This window comes from Elephas maximus, chromosome 1 (genome assembly GCF_024166365.1).
Source record: "Elephas maximus indicus isolate mEleMax1 chromosome 1, mEleMax1 primary haplotype, whole genome shotgun sequence".
Classification (NCBI taxonomy): Eukaryota; Metazoa; Chordata; class Mammalia; order Proboscidea; family Elephantidae; genus Elephas; species Elephas maximus.
In genome coordinates, this window is record NC_064819.1 from 175336674 (window position 1) to 175358523 (window position 21850).

The 21850-nt window shown below is 43.1% G+C and overlaps 2 protein-coding genes across 4 annotated transcripts in view; one reads left to right on the forward strand and one right to left on the reverse strand.

Moving 5' to 3' along the window:
* Nucleotides 1–18354, reverse strand: part of PPIL6 (peptidylprolyl isomerase like 6) — a 36057-nt gene extending 17703 nt beyond the window's left edge. For 2 of the 3 annotated variants that reach the window (XM_049898482.1, XM_049898491.1), the window contains exons 1-6: nt 18099–18354; nt 14817–14912; nt 7413–7601; nt 4487–4549; nt 4239–4386; nt 77–133 (exon numbers count right to left, since the gene is read on the reverse strand). In XM_049898482.1, coding sequence (XP_049754439.1) covers nt 77–133; nt 4239–4386; nt 4487–4549; nt 7413–7601; nt 14817–14912; nt 18099–18236 — 691 coding nt within the window. In that variant the 5' untranslated portion in view covers nt 18237–18354. Of the gene's footprint in view, nt 1–76; nt 134–4238; nt 4387–4486; nt 4550–7412; nt 7602–14816; nt 14913–15078 lie in introns of all 3 variants that reach the window. The other variant, XM_049898500.1, reaches the window with a different exon arrangement.
* Nucleotides 18355–18382: 28 nt separating this feature from the next.
* Nucleotides 18383–21768, forward strand: SMPD2 (sphingomyelin phosphodiesterase 2). Its single transcript, XM_049898469.1, has 10 exons — nt 18383–18933; nt 19155–19251; nt 19368–19444; nt 19800–19893; nt 20055–20144; nt 20387–20469; nt 20597–20729; nt 20818–20922; nt 21084–21237; nt 21337–21768. Exons 1-10 carry the CDS (start codon nt 18884–18886, stop codon nt 21708–21710), a joined length of 1257 nt encoding a protein of 418 aa, XP_049754426.1. The 5' UTR covers nt 18383–18883; the 3' UTR covers nt 21711–21768.
* Nucleotides 21769–21850: the final 82 nt, after the last annotated feature.

Here is a 21850-nt window from a genome sequence, read left to right on the forward strand (position 1 = left end):
CACACAGTATCTGGAGTGTCCTATTAAATTTGAATAATTGACTAGTATATGACTGACAAAATTTAAAGATACAAACCTTCAAATGTTGGTCCATAAATTGACTCTCCACCATCTCCTCTTCCAGCTTCTATATCTGAGAAACAATAATAAATAAAATATTAGAGTAAAATAAATCATTATCTGCACCATGAAAATATTACTATAATGGTTTCACTTGTATTTTCTACATACTTTTACATTCATCATCCCATTTTCTTCTCATAATAACTCTGTGAGGTAGGTTAAATTATAATGCAGCCTTTGAAATGATGAGGCATCAAATTGTAACTATAGTCGAGATTTAAAGAAAGTGCGTTCATATAAATTCTGCTTGCTTCCAAATGTATTTCATAGGCTGTCTTGCTTTTCAGAAAAATGGAAGGATTAAACTGAGAGGATGAAACAGGAACAATAAGTTCTTTTTAAAACATGAATAAAAATAGGTGTTCTAAAAAGAATTAATGTTCAAGTTTTCATTCCCTGGAGCCTTCTAGCGATAACTCACTTATTTACCCAGTACTTTTGGAAATGAAGTTCCTTTATGTTTTTTTTTTTAGATGTTTATTAATAAAAATTATATGACATGCATATTTTGGCTTAGGCAATGCTCCCACTATGAAAATCCTCCATGCGCAAATCCTTTTATTCCATCTACAGCTAAAAAGGAAGCAAAGCTAACTCTAGTGAAAACAGAGGTCTCTCAGGTCTGTCTTCTGTACCCCAGCCTCCCCATCGGTATCCATTTACTTCCATCAGCTTTCTAATCCACCCCTTCCTTTGACATAACGCTCAATAAATTTTTGTTGAAGTATCATGTCATTTTAACTCAGTATGAGTGATTTACCTATAATAAAACTGTTTGTGCTATTTTCTGGGAATCTGATGCATCAGCAAACCTGTGGACAGGATTTATTCCAGGCAGAGCAAGTAACATTTAAACTATAGTGTTCATAAGGCTGGAGGAGGAGGCAGCTGGTGCAAAAGTTAACTGGTATGCCTTGGGTCTCCAGCCCGACTGCACCTGATACTTTGCATGGTTGACCCCACTGCCCTCAGCACCTCTCAAGAGGATGTTGCTGAAGGCCAAACCTGGAAATGGGGAAGGTGAGAGTCCTCCGCCATCAATTCCTTCAGATTCTAGAGTTTGCTCTGCTCCAGCAAATCTGCCCAGGTGGTTCCCCTCCCCGACTAATTTATCTAAACACCAGTCACACTCCCTTGCCCCATCTCCCCTTCCTCACACCTGCCCACATTACTCTTGCCCTTTTGTCCAGATCTCCTGAATATTTCATATTGACACCATTTCCATCAGCATCTGCTATTATTTTTGTCTCCATAGTCCATTCCCTTGTATATCTGATACAATTTCTCTACTTCTGACAACAAATTCAGGGATACAGAATAGTAGCTAAAAGTAGACTTTAAATTCAAATGACTGTAATTTAAATCTGGACATTAGTTACCCTTTCCAACCTGCTTCCTCATCTGTATAAATAGGGATACTAACAAATGCCTCACAGGCAGCTCTGAGGATTAAATGAAATAATGCAGGTGGAGCACTTAGAATAATGTCTGGCAGAGTGTCATGCTCATTTATGTGGTCATTATTATTATGCAGCATCATGTGCTAATGGAATTCAACTTCTCACTAGCATCACTGTCACCGTCATTATGCTCAATATGATAATGATAATAAGATGTATTAAGCTATACAGCAAGGGATCCTTCTGAAGACAGTAGGCCTTGCAGGGACCACGGAGGGAGAAGAGAACCAAAGTAGTTTATCTGACTTGATACGTTCTTTAGAAACTGTACTTTAGAAATGAATGGAATGTATATGTTTCTGGTTTAACCATCTGTTGGTCATTCCTTCATTTGTTCTTTCAACAGGCACCTACTATATGCCAGGCACTGTACTAGAATCCAGGGATGCAACAGTGAACAAAATAGATAAAAATATCTTGCCTCGTGGAGCTTACATTCTAGTGAAGAGAGACAGACAATAAACGAATTAACTGAGAAATATGTAATAGTATTCCAATGGTGGAAAGTGCTATGAGGAAAATAAAGCAGGTATGGGGGATAGGAGAACGGCAAGGGAGTTGCTGAGGAGAGGCATGTGTAGAGGAAGGTGGCAGCTCTAAGTAGGGTGGTCAGGTAAGTCCTTGCTGAGAAGATGAAATCTGGGCCAAGATCAGAAACAATAAGGGGTTTAAGCAAGGGGTACCTGGAGGAATAACTGGAGAGAATATGTGCCAGGCAAAGGAAACAATCAAAGACTCCAAGGCAGATACACGTTTGCTGTGCTCAAACAGCAAGGAAGCCTGTGTGTGGAACAGAGTGAGCAAGAGGGAGATGTCAGGAGGTGAGATGAGGGAGTTGTGGTTGGGAGAGGAGAGTAGATTGTGTTGGGATTGTTGGTCCCAAAGGGCAAGCCATAGTGCCTGGAAGGATCCAAAGGCACTGGACAAAACCACAGTGAGCCCCTGTATTCCAAAACTCTACATAGCCCTGTGGGAATTTCACATCTGAAGGGAGAAGAATGTTTACAGAGCTCAGCACCTTCAATATAATGTCACTGAATCCTCACCATATCCTGTGATATTATAATAATGATCCCAAATTTTATAATTAAGACATTAATAATTCAGAGATGTTAAGTGGCTTGTCCAGGGTGGTACAACTTGTTTGGATTTGAATCTAGTAGTCAGATTTTTTTCCAAACTGTTCTTAACATTGATGCCTCACTGCTAGAAAATAGGACCCAAGATCTGTGCATTTTACTATTTAGAAATTTTACCATAAGTATATAAATACATAAACAAATAAATAAAATTTCCTACTTTTCTCAAATCTTGCTCTAGGCAAGTCCAACAAAACCAAAAAACAAACAAAAAAGAAGCCCAGCCCATGAGAGGCAACACTGAACTAAGTATCAGGAGACCCTGGTATCGGTCTCCTTGAGGATTGTTTTATAATAATGAAAAATGAAAAACAATCTAAATGTTCACCAATGGAGAATTAAGTATATTGGTGTAAGTAATATGATGCAAAACAAGGCAGACACTGCAAATTTTTATGTTTATTGATATGGGGAGATAAACCAACCAAAAACCAAACCCACTGCCGTCAAGTCAATTCCGACTCAAAGCAACTCTGCAGGGCAGAGCAGAACTGCCCCATAGAGTTTCCAAGGAGCGCCTGGAGGATTGGAACTGCTGACCTTTTAGTTAGCAGCCATGGCACTTAACCACTACGCAACCAGGGTTTCCATGGGAAGACAAATACCAAATATTAAGTGGGAAAACAATGGAGTTAGATAACAGTATTTGTGATGTGACCTCACTTTGGGGAAAAAGAGATGATTTCCATGTAAGATGCTTGGGACAAATCTACATTTTTCTCCTGATCAGCCTCAGAATGTCTCACATCATAGAAAAATAATTAAACATTATTAATTTAAGCCTCTGCATATTTCATCAAGTTCAAGCAAATCTTCTTCCACGCTCAATTATTTTTAAATTTCTGCCTGATTGCTCCCTATGGAGTATCTTCCAAAGGCCTCCAAAAGTTAACTTTGTGCTGTTAATCAGGTACCCCCTCTGTGTAAAGCCAAAGGACTGACCCAAAAAGAAAGAAAAAATGGAAACCACAATCTTTTGGATCTTACTTTTCACTTATAACAATGGTGGCTAGCCATAAATATCTTTGGTGAGAAATAAAACCAAAAAACCAAAACCTGTTGCTGTCAAGTCAATTCCAACTCATAGCGACCCTACAGGACAGAGTAGAATTGTCCCATATGGTTTCCAAGAAGCACCGGGAGGATTCAAACTGCTAACCCTTTGGTTAGCAGCTGTAGCTCTCAACCAGTACACCACCAGGGCTTCCATGAGAAAGAAGGCCACTGTCTATTCTAAGTATCCTTAATTAAGCGAGCATTTAAAATTACATTTTAATAAAAAATGTTATTCTGCCTTTCTATATTACTTTTTAGTTTGGAATCTTCCTGGCAACATACTTTAGATTTATTTATTTAAATATTAGGGAATTCTTTTTAAAAGTATGAATATCTTAATTCATCATCTGGCCATATAAATCCTTTAAGTACATTACATCTAATTCTGTATGTATACAGAAAACTTTGTGCATTCTTTTTTGATGTTGAAATTAAGTTACATTTAAGGTTTTAAACTCACCTCCTCCTTGTATCCAAGCATTCTGGACTAATCGATGAAATATTGAACCTTTATAATGAAGCCTTAAGCCACCTGGAGAAAATCCTGCTTTTCCTGTGCACAAGACCTGAAAATTCTTACACGTTTTGGGACACACATCACAGTATAGCTACAAAATAAAGATAAAAAGGTTTCAAAGATTACCTATTTAGCATTTTGACAGCTACAAAATTTTCCCAACTTATTTAACAACAACAAAAACCTCTTACCTCAAAAATCAATCTTCCAACTGGATAATAATCAATAGCAACGTCCAAGAACACAAAGTCATGCTAGTTAGTTAGGGAGCAAAAAGACAGTGCAGGTCAAAGTTGGATAAAAAATTTTTAGAAATGACTAAAAATACAATGTTTTCAGTGATAAAGATTTCAACTGTAATATAGCAGCAAAGCTAGGATGAGTAACTTAAAGAAGTTTGTCTCATTTTATTACAGTACATCTTTAAAACCCAAATAACACTAGTTTTTAAAACTAATAGTGAAGCTGTGAATAACATAAACTTGTCAAACAAGACTTAGAACACATGGCCTAGATATCCCTGACATGGCAGACGGAGTGTGGAAAGGTACATTTGTCAGTCTCTGTGAGGAAAGAACAGACTGGGACTTCTCTTTTCTTTCCTGAGTAATTTTGGGAAAAGATCCATCGGGAGCACTATGGGTTTGGTTACTGTGTGTCCTGGATTTTCAGAGACAGCACAGATTAGCTAAGCAGGGCCAGGCTACATCCTTTATAAGGTGTTCAACTTGTCCTGCTCTATTTCTTAAGAATCTAGGACAAAACAATATGTGTATTAATTGTTTAATGAGAAACTAATTTGCTCTGTAAACCATCTAAAGTACAATTAAAAAAAAATAAAAGAATCTAGGAAACATAAATTAAATCACTTTTAAATGTATCACTATCATTTTATGGCACTCTAACTTTTTTTTTTTCATTAAAAGACTGAAATAGTGCTATCTGACATCCAGGTATGAGATAGTATGATCATACTAATTATAATTAATATGTTTCTCTCAGCTTCTGTATTACAAGTTCATAATTATAAATGAGAATATTGTAACTAAAGAATAAAAAAAAATAGGAGGCATAATATAGCAAACTTCACAGGGCTTAGGGAGAAAAATAGGAGACATCAGTTGACTTATGTCATTACTCATTTGTAAGTCCATTTAGGCATCTTTAAACAACCCTGTACATCAATACATTATCTTTATGGATTACTAAAAGAGTAGATAATTCTGAAAATTCTAATGAAAAGAGATCAAATAAATGCAATACAAGGTAATGTCCTAGTCACCTTGAAGCCAAACAGGCAAACGTAATTGTCCAGCAGGTTGCTACAACCCAAAAGTAAACAAGGCAGCCTCTGAATAACTAAGTCCCTGGGTTTTACTCAGCAAGAGAAGTCCACCCTCTGTGTGAAAATCTACAAATTTTCTCTGGAATCTATGTCCTCTAGCCTCACTGCCACTAATTAATTCAGGCTCCAGCCCACACCACTACAGCAACTTTGTAAATGTCCCCACTCCAGCCTGCTTCTGCACAGCCCTAAAAATTAATTCCAAAAAAGTAGGAGGATTATGTCATACTCTTTTTCAAAAACTTTGCTGGCTCGTTTTCCTCTTGAATAAAATCTAACTCCTTGGTTCAGAATGGACAATAAGTCATAATCTGGCCTCAACCCTTCTGTAATGGACCTCTTCAGGGTTTTTTTTTTTTTTTTCCTACTTAACATCTGAACGCCCTTCCTACTTAGGTAACTTTCCACAGGGCCCCACCACCCTCTATAGAACCCAAAGAGGCCAGATTCTCCCTCTCCCCATGCTGTGTTAGCAGGGTGTGAGAATATGACCTGGCTGGACCAGTCAGGTGCTCCTGCCTGGGACGCTGGATCTATAAGGTGTGACCCAAAAACACACAGAGAGTTGAGACGTTATTCACAATGAAAGTGGCAATGCAAACCCAGGGCCAGCAGTGCTCAAGGTAACATCCCAGCCACACATTCCTATGGCGTGATAGGTCATGTTCTTCTGCTTCCAGGCTTCCCTTGGCTCCTACCTGTTTTCCGAAGCTGGTTCTCCAGCTTTCCTGTCAATTGTCAGGTAACCAACATCCTTTCAATACATACTTTTCCTCCCTCAATGAACCACAGAAGCTTGGTTGTTGGCACCCGGCACCAAGAATCTTGCTCTCATTTTCCCAGCCTCATTGCCTACCAATTCTGTCTTCCCTGTTGTCCCCTGCCATTCCCAGAGTACTCCACATACTTCCCAATCAGTGTTCCTTTGGAAATTAACTGCTGTGGGACATGAATTCCCACCCATACCCTAGGGTGTCTACTATTTTCAAAGTGCACCGCTTATGCAACCCAACATTCACTGAGCACCTCTTTTGTTTCAGGTTCTGTCTGAAGCACTGGCTAAATGGGAATGAATAGACGAGGTCTTTGTTTTTGTACAGCTCAGATCCTAGCACTGGTCATCCTGTGGGCACAGACCACCATGGGCATGAAATTATTTTTAACACATGGTAGTTGTTCTACAATGAGGTTTCTGAGCAAAATTCTTCTGTGGCCATTGCATCCTGATGTCTGTCTTTTCACCCCTGGAGTAACCTCTGCCAGTGGAAACCTCCCCACTGCCACCGCCCGTCTAGGCCTGCTGCCTGCTCTCACCGACTACGCGTCATGATTTAAAATGTCACCTTTCTTCTCAATCAAAATATCCATTTCCTTAGTGCAACAACCCTCTCCTAGGTGTTAGAAAGGTTTAAATGAAAACATTTCATATTAAAGGTGAATGAATGATAAGCTCAACCTTCTCTGAGGGATTTTTATATTTTAAGATGGATGATAATTAGTGCATATAATCTTTAGGGGGAAGTAGAAATATCTGAACAGGGACATTCTCCCTGTGCAACCTGTCCGCTGTGAAACATGCTTGCTTTATACACCACCAGGCCAAACCCTGCCGTACTCCAATCCTTTGCAACTAGATCTTAAGGTCATTGAGGGCTTAACACCTAGTCTCCTGCTCACCTGTATCCCTTTTGTTAGGTTATCAATAATTAGTACTTAATCACTATAAATGATTAATGATCCCACCATTGAAAAAAAAAATCAGTATAACTTGCCTTGGTGTTTCTTAAGAATTCAGAGGAGTAATCCAATGTAAGCGCCTCATAAAGTGCAAAGGGCTTAACATCAAGTATGTCCCACACCCTGTGAGCCCATTTCTGCAGCTCAAGTGCATCACCCAGGAACTCATTGTTAACAAAACATATCACGTACGAAGAATATTCCCAGGTTTCACCCTTGAGCTCCTGTGAAGAAAAAGGATTTTTAAAAAACATAATGAAAGAGAGAAAAGACAAACAAAAAAGAACTTGCTAAACCCATAAGCCAGAGCCTGTTATTAATGCTACGATTTAATTTATCTTTTCCATAAAATCTTTAAAAACTGTATTTGTTGCCATCTTTTAGAATTTTGCTTCCAAAAATAATTTCATTAAACACAGAATTACGATAAAACCAAAAGCCAAACCAACTGCTGTCAAGTGGATTCCAACTCATGCCGACCCCATTTGTTTCAGAGTATTACTGTGCTCCACAGGGTTTTCATGGCTGTGACCTTTCATATGCAAATTGCCAGAACTTTCTTCTGAGGTACCTCTGGGTGGGTTCGAACCACTAACTTTTCAGTTAGTAGCCCAGCACTTAACTGTTTGTGCCACCCAAGGACTCCAGAATTACAATATGACCCAGCAATTCTGCTCCTCAGTATATACCCAAAAGAACTGAAAGGAATGCAAAGAGTTACTTGTACATGAATGTTCACTGCAGCACTATTCACAAGAGTCAAAAGGTGGAAACAAACTAAATCCCCAACAGCAGATGAACGGATAACCAAATTGTCTTTTATCCATACAATGGAATGTTATTCAGCCATAAAGAGAAATGAAGTTCTGAAACATACATGCTGCAACACAGATAAACCCTGAAAACATTATGGTGAACGAAATAAGTCAGATACAAAAGGATAAATGTTATATGATCTCACTTACACAAAATATCTAGAACAGGCAAATATATAGACATCCAAATTTATCAGTGGTTAGCAGGGGCAGGCGAGGTGGGGAAGGGCATTGTTTAGGAAGCACTGAGTATCTGTTTATGCTGGTGGAACACATGGCAACTAGTGATGGCTGCACAACGTGATTTATGTAATTGTCACTGAATTGCACTTGTAAAAAATGTTGAGTTAGTAAAAGTTGTGTTATATATTTTTCTTACAACAATAAATATAATCACAGAAGATAGTTGATTATCTAATAATAAATTCATTGTGTGCACAGTATGCTTGTTACATTAACATGAAAACAAAACGTGGTCTCTGACTTTATTTCTGAAGCACATTTTACTGTGTACATATTTGGAAAGATTATGGATTCTGGGTAAGATATGGCAGCATCAAGAGAATGCTTTTTTTGATGGAGGGGGTCAGGGTGAGGTAAATTAGGGACCATATAACACTCAAGGTCAATCTCCTAAATCCCCAGTGTGTCCCCAGAGGAACATCTTTTGAAGAGAGATCTGGTTTATTACTTGCCAGCCCTGGCAAAACCATGAATAATTTGGGATAAAAAAAAAAATGTTAACAGACATCAGAATCACTGGAAGGCTCATTAAAGCAGAGATTCCTGCCTGGCTATCACTGAATGTTTTGATCAAAGATTCTGTAGAAGAATCCTGATCAAAAGGGGAAAAATGCAGAACTCAATTTCAAATCCCCATGGAATCCAGAGTTTCTGGAGCCATGGAGGCTGGATGAACCCCCAAAACTATTACCCTGAGATAATCTTTAAACCTTAAATAAAAAATATACCCTGAAGTCTTCTTAAAACCAACAAGTTTAGCTAAATTAGCAAAGAATGTCTGCCTTGAGCATTGTGTTCTTTTAAGAAATATTTACGTATCAAATTGACAACAGCAGCTCAAAAGACTAGATAGGAAACTTAGGGGTCAGTGAGTTTATGTTAATGTGGGAAGAATAATTCAGAAATGGAGGGTGAGAATAGTTGTATAACTTGAAGAATGTAATCAATGTCACGGAATTGTACACGTAGAAATTGTTGAACAGGTATACGTTCTGCTGTGTATATTCTCAACAAAACAAAACATATGGGGGGAAAAAAAACCACAGATTTCTGAGCCCGACCTGAATTTCTGATTCAGAGATGGGCCTGAGAATTTGCATTTCAAACAACACACAGGAGATGCTGATGCTGCTGGTCTGCAGGCCGCACTTTGAGAAACACTGGCTTGGGGAACCATTTGTCTTCAGCTCACTAACTTGCTCCATTCCCAGATCCTCCCTCAGGATATTTAATATTCTATTGCTCATTCAGAAACCCTGATGGTATAGTGGTTAAGAGCTATAGCTGTAAACCAAAAGGTCAGCAGTCTGAATCCACCAGGTACTCCCTGGCAACTCTATGGGTCAGTTCTACTCCTTCCTATAGGGTTGCTATGACTCGAAATCGATTTGAAGGCAATGGGTTTGGTTTTGGTTATTGCTCACTTGACATTTCTCGAGCTGAAAGAACTGAACCAAAAACTCAAGCCTTGAGTTGTGGTAGTGAAGGATTCTATGGGAAAATATTAAATGATGCAGGAAGCATCAAAAGAAGATGGGAGGAATATACAGAGTCACTATACCAAAAAGAACTGGTTGACGTTCAACCACTTCAGGTGGTAGCATATGATTAAGTGGTACTGAAGGAAGAGATCCAAGCTGCACTGAGGGCACTGGCGAAAACAAGGTTCCAGTACTTGATGGAATACCAACTGAGATGTTTCAATAAACAGATGTAGCATCGGACACACTCACTCGTCTATGCCAAGAAATCTGGAAGACACCTACATGGCCGATTGACTAGAAGAGATCCATATTTGTACCCATTCCAAAGAAAGGTGATCCAACAGGATGCAGAAATTATTAAACAATATCATTAATATCACACAGAAGTAAAATTTCGCTGAAGATCATTCAAAAGCGGTTGCAGCGGTACATCAACTGGGAACTGCCAGAAATTCAAGCCAGATTCAGAAGAGGATGTGGAACAAGGGATATCATTGCTGATGTCAGATGGATCATGGCTGAAAGCAGAGAACACCAGAAAGATGTTTACCTGTGTTTTATTGACTATGCAAAGGCATACAACTGTGTGGATTATAACAAGTTATGGATAACATGGCAAAGAATGGAAATTCTACAACACAATTGTACTCATGAGGAACCTGTACTTAGACCAAGAGGCAGTCGTTCAAAGAGAACAAGGGGATACTTCGTGGTTTAAGGTCAAGAAAGGTGTGCATCAGGGTTGTATCCTTTCACCACACGTATTCAATCTGTATGCTGAACAAGTAATTCAAGAAGCTGGACCATATGCAGAAGAACATGGCATCAGGACTGGAGGAAGACTCATCAACAACCTGCAATATGCAGATGGCACAACCTTGCTTGCTGAAAGTGAAGAGGACTTGAAGCATTTACTTGATGAAGATCAGAGATCACAGCCTTCAGTGTGTGGATTACACCTCAACATAAAAAAAAAAACCCTCACAACTGGGCAAATATGCAGCATCATGATAAATGAAAAAATAGTGAAGTTGTAAAGGATTTCATTTTACTTGGATCCATAATCAACACCCATGGAAGTAGCAGTCAAGAAATCAAATAACACATTGGATTTGGCAAATCTGTTGCAAAAGACCTCTTTAAAGTGTTAAAAAGCAAAGATGTCATTTTGAGGACTGAGGTTCTCCTGACCCAAGTGTTTTCAACTGCCTTATATGCATGTAAAAGCTGGACGATGAATAAGGAAGATGGAAAAAGAATTGATGCCTCTGAATTATGGTGTTGGCAAAGAATACTGAATATACCATGGACTGCCAAAAGAACGAACAGACCTCTCTTGGAAGAAGTAGAACCAGAATGCTCATTAGAAGCAAGGATGGCAAGACTTTGTCTCACATGCTTTGGACATGTTATCAGGAGGGATCAGTCCCTGGGGAAGCACATCATGCTTGGTAAAGTAGAGGGTCAGCGAAAAAGAGGAAGATGGACTGACGCAGTGGTTCCAACAACGGGCTCAAGCATAACAAGGATTGTGAGAATGGCGAAGGACTGGGCAGTGTTTTGTTCTGTGGTACACAGGGTTGGAACCAACTTGACAACACTTAACAACAATATTGTTCGCTTCCTCTACCCTTATCAAAACCTGCTTCCAGGGAGAGAGGGAACTTGTTCGTGCTGAACTGTAAATCACTGCTATAGCCTTTGGGTCGATACTCTCTTTAGTGTTTAAATTTATCAACATCACATTTTATAAGACTCAAAGCATAAAAAAGGGAGAAAAGGTTCAATTGTGGATATTTTAGTTAGCCTGGTGGGAGAGATGCACTGTACAGTGGAAAGTAGGCACACTTTACTCTAAAGCTGAGGCCGAACGTATCGGTGCACTTGACTTCTCTGTGTCTTCTCTGTGCATGAGAGTACCAAAGCCCCAACACCATCCCTCAAGGGTGGCATTACACCCACGCTAAGGCCAGCTCAGATCTAGCTAACTGAGTCATTGAGACTTCAAATATGCTAAGAACTTCTACATATAACACAAGACATGATGCTTATATCGATGGACAAAAAACTTTCTGAAAAGACAAGGTTAAGGTGTGTACAGAGTAGAAATACTCCATAAGGTTTTCAAGGCTGTGACCTTTCAGAAGCAGATCGGGAGGCCTTTCTTCTGAGCTGCCTCTGGGTGGGTTTGACCTGCCAATCTTTTGTTTTTCTGAGTTAATTTCTCATTCAAATATTTATACACATATTGTTTTGTGACACTGGTTGTAATTCCCACAACTTGACAGCACGCTCCCCCTTTCCACCCCAGGATCCCTGTGTCTATTTGTCCAGTTCTGTCCCTTCCTGCCTTTATCGTCCTGTTTTTGGACAGAAGTTGCCCATTTGATCTCGTACATTTGACTGAACTAAGAAGCACTTTCCTCGTGTGTGTTATTTTTTGTTTTATAGGTCTGTCTAACCTTTGTCTGAAAAGTGGGCTTCGGGAATGGTTTCAATTCTGGGTTAGCAGAGTGCCTGGGGGTGATAGTTTTGGGGGTTCCTCCAGACTCTGTGAGACCAGTTAAGTCTGGTCTTTAGTCATGAATTTGAATTCTGTTCTACATTTTTCTCTTGCTCTGCCTGGGACTTTCTGTTGTGATCCCTGTCAGAGCGGTCGTTAGTTGGTGGTAGCTGGGCACCATCTAGTTCTTCTGGTCTCAGGCTAGTGGAGACTCTGGTTCATGTGGTCCTTTGGTCTTTTGGGCTAATATTTTCCTTGTGTCTTTGGTTTTCTTCATTATCCTTTGCCCAGGTGGGATGGGACCAATAGATGTAACTTAGATTGCCACTCACAAGCTTTTAAGACCCCAGACGCTATTCATCAAAGTAGGATGTAGAACATTTCCTTTATTAACTATGTTATGCCAATTGACCTAGATGTCCCCTGAGACTTATGGTCCCCAGGCCCCGGCCCCAGCTACTCAGTCCCTCAAAGTGTCTGGCTATTTCTAGGAAACCTCTATGCTTTTGCTTTGGTTCAGTTGTGTTGACTTCCCTATATTGTGTGTTGTCCTTCCCTTCCCTGAAGTTGACACTTGCCTACTTGCCTACTATCTAGATAGTGATTTCTCCTCTCCCTTCCTCCTCACCTTCATAACCACCAAAGAATGCATTTTTCAGTGTGTAAATCTTTTCCTGAGTTCTTATAACAGTAGTCTCATCCAATATTCGTCCTTTTGTGACTGACTTATCCCACTCAGCATAATGCCGTCCAGATTCACCCATCTTGTGAGATGTTTTGCAGATTCATTACTGTTCTTTATCATTGGGTAGTATTCTGTTCTGTGTATGTACCATAATTTGTTTATTAATTCATCTGTTGTGGGCATTTAGATTGTTTCCATCTTTTTGCTATTCTAAATAGTGCTGCAATGAACATGGGTGTGCATATCTATTCATGTATATTTCTCTAGGATATATTCCTAGGAGTGGGATTGCTGGATCGTACGGTATTTCTATTTCTAGCTTTTTAAGGAAGTGCCATATCTTTTTCCAAAGTGGTTATACCATTTTACATTCCCACCAGCAGTGTGTAAGATGAACTGTCAACCTTCTGGTTAGTAATCAAGCGCTTAATCGTTTGTGTCACCTAGGGACCTGGCACATAAAAAGTGTCATATAACTGCTGTCACTCTATTTGTATTTCAACAAAAATGCATTACGGCTATGAAATGATACGCGACTTAACAAAAGATATTCTTAATTCAAGGTCCCTAGGAGGCACAAACGGTTTGCACTCAACTGCTAACCTAAAGGTTGACAGTTCAAACCTACCCAGCAATACCATGGAAGAAAAGTGGTGGCAATCTGCTTCCATTAAGTTTACAGCCAAGAAAACGCTATGGAGCAAGTCTACTCTGTAACACGTGGGGTCACCACGAGTCAGAACAGACTTGATGGCAACTAATAACACCAACAACATTCTTGACTCGTCTCTTGCACCATTCACGTGAATAAGCAGAGACGGAAGTGGTCTTATAAAGCATCACTATCTGTAAGATACTTAATCACAGGATCAAAGGACATCCTTCTGTGACCAAGCAAAGAACAATCGAAACTACTTGGCTCAAAGGAAATAGGATTTCATCAGCCACTGGGGAGATGCGGGGGTCCAGAGAAACCGAGAAATTAGGACTGGGATTCTCAATGGGACAAGGCCAGGGATAACAAGCAGGAGGCATACCCCATGCTGTCCTCCTCTCCATCCCCAACCCCCTCAAACACAAGACATTGCTGAGCTAGGATGCCACCTCTGAATCCTCAAAACATGCTTCAGGCAATACTACCAACTATCAGGGCTGGCACCCAAGATACCATCCTGGACTAAGCTCTGCTTTCCCTAGGTTCTGGGGTTCTCCAAGGGTACTCTTAGAGGGAAAATACAGAGAAGGAAGCTTCAACTAGGACAAGGCTGCCCTGTGGGAAGCAACAGCCTTATACCAGCCTCTTTGGTATACCAGTGCCATATCCCCACCAACATCTTCTAGAGTAACGATCAAGAAGAGCACCAGGCCACAGTAACCTGGGTGCCAGGGGTCACAGGACGCGTTGAGTGAGTGACATGCATGGAAAGGGCGATAACCATGAACGGGGTAAACAGCAGCACTGAGAGTCTACCACTTACCTTTATCACATGACTTCCAGAAAAAAAATTCTGAAAATGTTTCACTTTTTTTTTTTTTAAATCAGCCTGATAAAATGATTAAAATAATTTAGGGAAAGTACGTAATTTAAGAAATAAAAATCTAGTTACACTAAAGTCATTGCTTCAGTTTTTCCATATCAATGCAAAGATAAATAATGCAAGCAAAGTGTTTTCTTTGATAATATCCTCCATGCCCCAAATATCCTTTACCCTTTTTTTCTCCTGTAGATATTGATCCCACGCAAATTCTTGAAGAGGAACTACTATAGGATCTTCAAACTTGGATGGATATGTAGTCTTCAGACTCTAGGTTTTAAAATAATTATTTTAGAGTAAATTCTCTTTTAAAATACAAATCATTTCCCCCAATTTTCATGGGGCTTCCAAGAAGTTTTATATAAAGCACACATGGGCCACACAGTCTTACTTACATAGACGTCTCTTGTCTGCTCCCAGAGGCCCCTGTCCTTACCTCCATAAGGTGCTCCTCAGTCCATATTGGGGCTCTTGTTTATTTGTCTTTCACCTCTAGTATAAGCTCCTTGAAGGCAAAGACTGTGTCTTAGTCTCCGTACTTTCCTACCTAGCGTAATATCTGCCACACAGTGGACTATCCACACATAGCAAGTGAATAAACAAACAAAGCAACAGTTTTGTGATCTGCCAGATTCTTTCAGGACCAGTTTTCCCATAAATTAAACTCTTGCTTCCGTGGATCTACAGATACTTTGCTTGTAACTAAAATAAATAAATATTACCGCCTTTATTTACTCATGTGTAAAGAATGACACAGATATAGTTGTGGTTATACCCCTTTGGGGGGAGGGAGACATAAGTACTAAAAATGTTCAGGTTTAGGTTTTGGGTATGTTTTGAGTTAGCATATACTGTTTTGTCTATATGACTCAGAGAAAATTCTTACTGGTTAGCAATCCCTGCAAAAAAAAAAAGTTTTGATTTCTGATATTAGTTATACCCGGCCTCCTCCTAAAGCAACCAAGGACAGATGAGGCAATAACAATTAGGCCTCACTTTTCAGAATGGGAAAGGAGTAGATGTGCCAACAGCGAAAGTGACCACTGGCTTATGTTTAACAAGTCACTGCAGTTGGTACCTTCTTCACTAAGGACAGTGCTGGGAGGTTCTGTGGTAGGCTAAAAGAAGACACCGGCCTGGCAAGCTCCAACAGGGGCCAGCATTCGAAGGGGGAGACACCAAGGTGTGGGTGTATCCTGCCCTGGGGTAGAAGAGGGCAACAGTAATAGTGCACCCAATAAACAGACGTGTCCTTTTTTCAATTCCAGTGCCTGTGCTGAATTTGAGGCAGTCATGCAGGATAACTGCTGTTTCTAACCAAGGAACCATCTGGAATAATAAGCCCAACAGTTTTCAAATTAAGCACATCAGAATTTCTTCATAATTTAGTGTTTGTTTTAGGATAGACTATGGTCAAATTAAAATATGTTGTTGTTGTTAGTTGCCATCAAGTCCATTCCAACTCATGGTGACCCCATGTGTGCCGAGAAGTAGAGTTTTCAAGGCAGTGACCTTTCAGAAGCAAATCGCCAGGCCTGTCTTCCAAGGTGCCTCTGGGTGGGTTCAAACTGCCAACCTTTCAGTTAGTAGTGGAGTACTTAACCATTTGCATCACCCAAGGACTCCCTAATTAAAATATATTTAATACTGATTCTTCCTTTTTACACATCTAAATCTCTGTCAACAAATGAGGCATCCAGGATTCTAACAAATTATCATGTTGGAACGTATCCGAGGATTCTTTATGAAAACAGAATAAATGTAAAGCTTAATTTACATTGATATACTTTCATATTCAAATGGTCACAATCTTAAGAGGCAAAAATCTCATATAGGCAAAATCTTAAGGAAGGAAAAATTAACATTATCAATATAATATATTGTTTTTTTGACTTAGTGTCCTTTACAGAAGGGGCTGGTAAACTATGGCCAGTAAGCCAAATCTGGTGCAGTGCCTGTTTTTTATAAGGCCCGCAAGCTAAGAACAGTTTTCACATATTTAAATGGTTGAAGAAAATCAAAAAATCATATTTCATGTCATGTGAAAGTTATATGCAAGTCATATTTCAGTGTCTATAATAAACTTTCATTGGAACATAGCCATTGATTTCCAAATTGTCTACTGTTGCTTTCACATGACAAGGACAGAGGGCCTAATATAGTTACTATTTGGCCGTTTATAGAACAAGTTTGCCAATGCCTCCTCTACAATATGGAGCAGGCATGGAAAACATGGGTCTTCAGAAAAGGAACTAAGAAAAAGGAAAAAAAAAAAACCCTCGAACTCATTAAATACAACTTTTGCCACAACTTTGCTGGTCTCATCTTCCTAGAGAACACCAGACATGATTTCTACTTCTTATAATGCTCCATGTATCCTTTCCAGACTTCTGATCACATTTTTCCTTCAGATTGATGTAAACTTTACCTGTTTCACAAGTTAGCTAATTTCCTGATTTAATTGCGAACTTTTAATTATGTGAATGTGAGCAGGCAACAGGACAGGGATTTCTTAATATGTTTGCTAATTCATTTACTCGTTTGGGGGACCTTTTGTGTCACTATCCAGCAGGGTACTATGGGCAAGATACACAATGGTCCTGGGGTCCAGCCGGGTCTAGAAAGAGAAAACCAAGCTAACAGGCTTAATTTTACATTTAACATGCCATACATTTCTACTTCATTCAGGTTGTAGGTGTGCCACAATTTGATTGGCCTGGCCAAATTCCTCCAGTTTTTTATATAAAGTGTTTTTTTTTTTTTTTTTTTTTAAACATCGTTCCTCTTGCCTACAAAGGGACGTTTGCACTCTCCAAGAAAAATCTGTGGGCCAAGAAATCCTTGCGGCACCTAACTCGATTGGAATGCGGTGACTGCTATAGAAAATTTAAGGAAAAGAACTTTCTGAATCAATTAAAAAAAAAATCAGACCCGTTGCCATCGAGTCGATTCCGACTCATAGCGACCCTACAGGGCGGAGCAGAACTGCCCCCCCAGAGTTTCCAAGGAGCGCCTGGTGGATTCAAACTGCCAACCTTTTGGATAGCAGCTGTAGCACCTTGCCACTACACTGCCAGGGTTTCCAATCAATAGTCTTTAAAAATCACTCGAGCAAGGAGTTCGTAAAAATCAGCTAGTTATATGATAACACTTTTACCTTAACATTTTTGTTATTAATTTTTTTTAATCTACAATTAAAATTAATATGGACTAAAATGCGAGTATATGTAGAGGAAGGAACTACGTTTATTCCCCGGAAAGATTCTGAAGACTTCCTTCACGCAGATCGCCTTTTGGAAGCAAGAGGAGGTCGAACGCCCGCCCGGGATCCCGGAGATGGGGGCTCCCAGAGAACACCGAGCTCCGCCACTCGGGGGCGTGGGGCGAGCAATCCAAGCCGCCTTGCTCCAGGAAGCCAGGAAGGCCGCCCCACACTTTTGGTTTCTTTGCGGTTACCTCAGCTGTGCTCTTCGCAATCTGAAAGCTGGAGCTCTTAAAGAGCCCCACCACCTTCACCTGCAGCAGCTTCTCCTCGGGCGGAGGCTGCGGGCCGCACGGGTTTCTCCCTGAGCCGCAAGGCTCCAGGCTCGCCATGGCCGCGGCTCGCGCCTATCCCGGAGCATAAACAGTGCGCGTCGCCGGGGCAACCGCGCGGCTCCGCCCCCGCCGTTCGCTGAGGCTCGGGACGGGGCGGGGCCTGGGCGTGGCGGCTTCCGCGGGGCCTCCTCTGAACTGTACGCCTGTTGCTTGTAAAGCTTTCTAGAGGTGGGAGAGTGGCTCGCGGGCCGCCGAGGCCCGGAGACGAGTTCTTGGGGAAAGGGTCGGTGAGGTCGGCGCCCCGTGTGCTTCAGACCTGCCTGTAGCGCGCCCGGCGCAGGACCTCAGGGTCCCGCGGGGGCCAGCGTTTCGCGGCAGATCGTCTTTCCGGTTGGGCAAGCGGCCCAAGCCCGCGCGCGGCCAGTTTGTGGCCAGAGGGCTGGTTGCCCGGGTAACGCGGGACCGGGTCCGGGGACGCGCGCCCCCTAGGCCAGGTTCGGGCAGAAGGAAGCCGTAGCAGAGCCCGCCTGGATCCCGGCCCTTCACTGCGCTGGGGTCCCGGCCGTGACTTCCGGAGGGGCGCGGGAGCGGGACTGCCCACCTGTGCGCGCCTCTCCCTGTCCACCCCTACCCAGGCGGTCTCGTGAGCCCCAGCCGCCTCGAGCCTTCTGCGTCTTCCGCGCTGTCCCCAGAGTGGCGGTGCCATGAAGCCCAACTTCTCCCTGAGACTGAGGGTCTTTAACCTCAACTTTTGGTGAGTGCGGCGAGGAGTTGGATCTGGAGGCCACATTTCCTTTCACACGCACCAGCCAGAGGAAGGAAGCCTTCCTCACATTCTGGCCACCGCCCTGTCCGACGATCTTGGGGTGCAGGGGAAACCAGCACGTCCACATCTGGGTCCAGCTGTGGTGGTGCCTGGTTGCAGAGGGCTGAGCACCCCCAGTCGTCACCTTCCCTGGCCCTTCTTTTCTTTAGGGGCATTCTCTACTGGAGCAAGCACCGGGTAGACCGCCTGCAGCGCCTGGGAGACTTTCTGAACATTGAGAGCTTTGACCTGGCTCTACTGGAGGAGGTAGCGTTGTGGGGAACTGGTATGGATCCGAGGGTGGGAGGAGGGGTAGCTGGGGGCGCAGGAGGGGACTTTGCTCCTAGGGGAAGGGGTCAGTCATCTTTACCCCCTTCCCTCAGGTGTGGAGTGAGCAGGACTTCGAGTCCCTAAGACAGAAGCTGTTGCCCACGTACCCAGCTGCACACTACTTCAGGAGGTGAGAAGCCTACTGGCCAGAAGCCTGTTCTCAGACAAGTAGGCTCTTGAATCTGCCAGCCATTCCCTACTGTTTCTGCACCCCCTGCTTTCCTGCCTACTCTCTGCCAGCGTCCTCTCCCTCTGGGTGTGGGTGGGAGCAGGAGGTGGTAGAATCAGGAAGAACTTCAGCCATCTCAGCCTTATTATCAGGCCACGCCATCATTCTCCTACAGAGGCTGTAGGAGGTTTGTTCTTTGTTCCAGGGCTGGTCTCAGCAGCAGAGAGAAAAAAGTAACTGATGAGAGTTGGGAGACAAGGGGAAGAGGGAGGAAAGTGGGGCAGGGTATTTCTTTTTCTGCTTTTTTGGCTTTCAGCGGAGTCTTTGGCAGTGGCCTTTGCGTCTTCTCCAAACACCCAATCCAGGAACTCACCCAGCATGTCTACACTCTCAATGGCTATCCGTACATGGTAAGCCTAACCTCTGACCTCCTCTATCTCCCACCCCCCATTAACATAAGGTAGAGGAGGCAGCCCTCCTAGCACTGCAGGTGAGGGTCAGAAAGAAGGTAGCAGTGCCCTGCAGCTCCCTCCCCCCAGTACCCTGAGTTCCTGCTCCTTCCTGCCTGCAGATCCATCATGGTGACTGGTTCAGTGGGAAGGCTGTGGGGCTGGTGGTGCTCCATCTAAGTGGACTGGTGTTCAATGCCTACGTGACCCACGTGAGTGAAGCCAGCAGTGCCAGGGGACAGGCAGCCTAATCCTGAGAGGGAGAGATGGGACTCTTCTAGCTGTGCTATCTGGGCATGGGGTGTGGGGGTGGGATCTCATAAGGTCACAGTAGGCAAGGTGGTTCACTCATTCTATACTGAGTACCGTGCCAAGTGACAGACACAAGCTTGATTTAGACTTTGTTTCTTGGATTCTCAGTTTTATCTACCATAACCTCACTTATCTTGCATAGCTCCATGCAGAGTACAATCGACAGAAGGACATCTACCTAGCACATCGTGTGGCCCAAGCTTGGGAACTGGCCCAGTTCATCCAGTGTGTGAGCTTGGGCTTGACAGGGAAGCGGGATGGGACTCAGGGACTGAGGGGTGGCCAAGGCCCCATTTATAGGGCAGAGCTGGCGAGGCAGGAATTCCCACCTCACCAGCCTGACTTTGCCCAGCCACACATCCAAGAGGGCAGACGTGGTTCTGTTGTGTGGGGACCTCAACTTGCACCCAAAAGACCTGGGCTGCCGCCTGCTGAAAGAGTGGACGGGGCTACAGGATGCCTACCTTGAGACCCAGGACTTTAGGGTGAGGCCCTGGCTCATTATTTCCCTGCTTACACCCCAGCTTCTTGCCCTCTTGCCTCTGTCCTTACCGCAAGCAAATACTCCCGTAGGGCTGTGATGAAGGCTGTACGATGGTACCCCAGAACTGCTACGTCAACCAGCAGGAGTTGGAGCCGTATCCCTCTGGCATCCGCATTGACTATGTGCTTTACAAGGTCAGGCTCCTCCCTCTGTGTGCCCTCTGTCACCAGCCTGTGCTGATTCTTGTTCAGCTAGTCTTAGAGCACTGATGTCTGGAGCAGGGGATAGCCAGGAGCTGGTTCTCTGGGAAGAGGCCCTCAAACATAAGCTTTTCTCTGGTCTTCATGCTTCCTAGGCAGTTTCCGGGATCTACATTTCCTGTAAGACCCTCAAAACCACTACAGGCCATGACCCTCACAATGGTACCCCCTTCTCTGATCACGAGGCTCTAATGGCGACTCTGTATGTGAGGCACAGCCCCCCCCAGCACAGCCCCAGCCCTACCCATGGTGAGTCACCCCCCCTTTCCCTGGGCTCCTCCCCTCCTCAAGGCAGCCCCCCCCATTCTGACCCTCTCCCTCCTGCCCCACTGCCCTGCCTTGTTCTAGGACCAGCAGAGGTGTCACCATTGATCGCTGTGCTGAAGGAAGCCTGGACAGAACTGGGTCTGGGCATGGCTCAGGCTCACTGGTGGGCTGCCTTCGCTAGCTGCGTGATCGGTCTGGGGCTGCTTCTCCTGGTGTTGCTGTGTGCGTTGGTGGCCGGAGGACAGACCGGGGAAGTTACCTGGCTGCTCTTGAGCCCCAGCGTGGGACTGGTGCTGGGAGCGGGTGCAGTCTACCTCTTCCACATGAAAGAGATCAAAGGCTTATGCAAGGCCCAAGCTGAGCTCCAGCATGTGCTGAGAAGAGCCAAGGAAGCCCAAGACCTGAGCGTGGTGTCTCAGCCAGCCCAACAGGAGGACAGAGCTGAAGAACAATAAAACTTGACACACTTTAGCGGCTCTGCCTTCTTCCTTGTAGGGGCAGTGATGGGCCAAGGGTCAGTGTGACTGTCACAAAGTAGACTGGAAGGCTCCTACACATCTGCCCTCTCTGCACACCCCCTAACCCCCAACTTCAG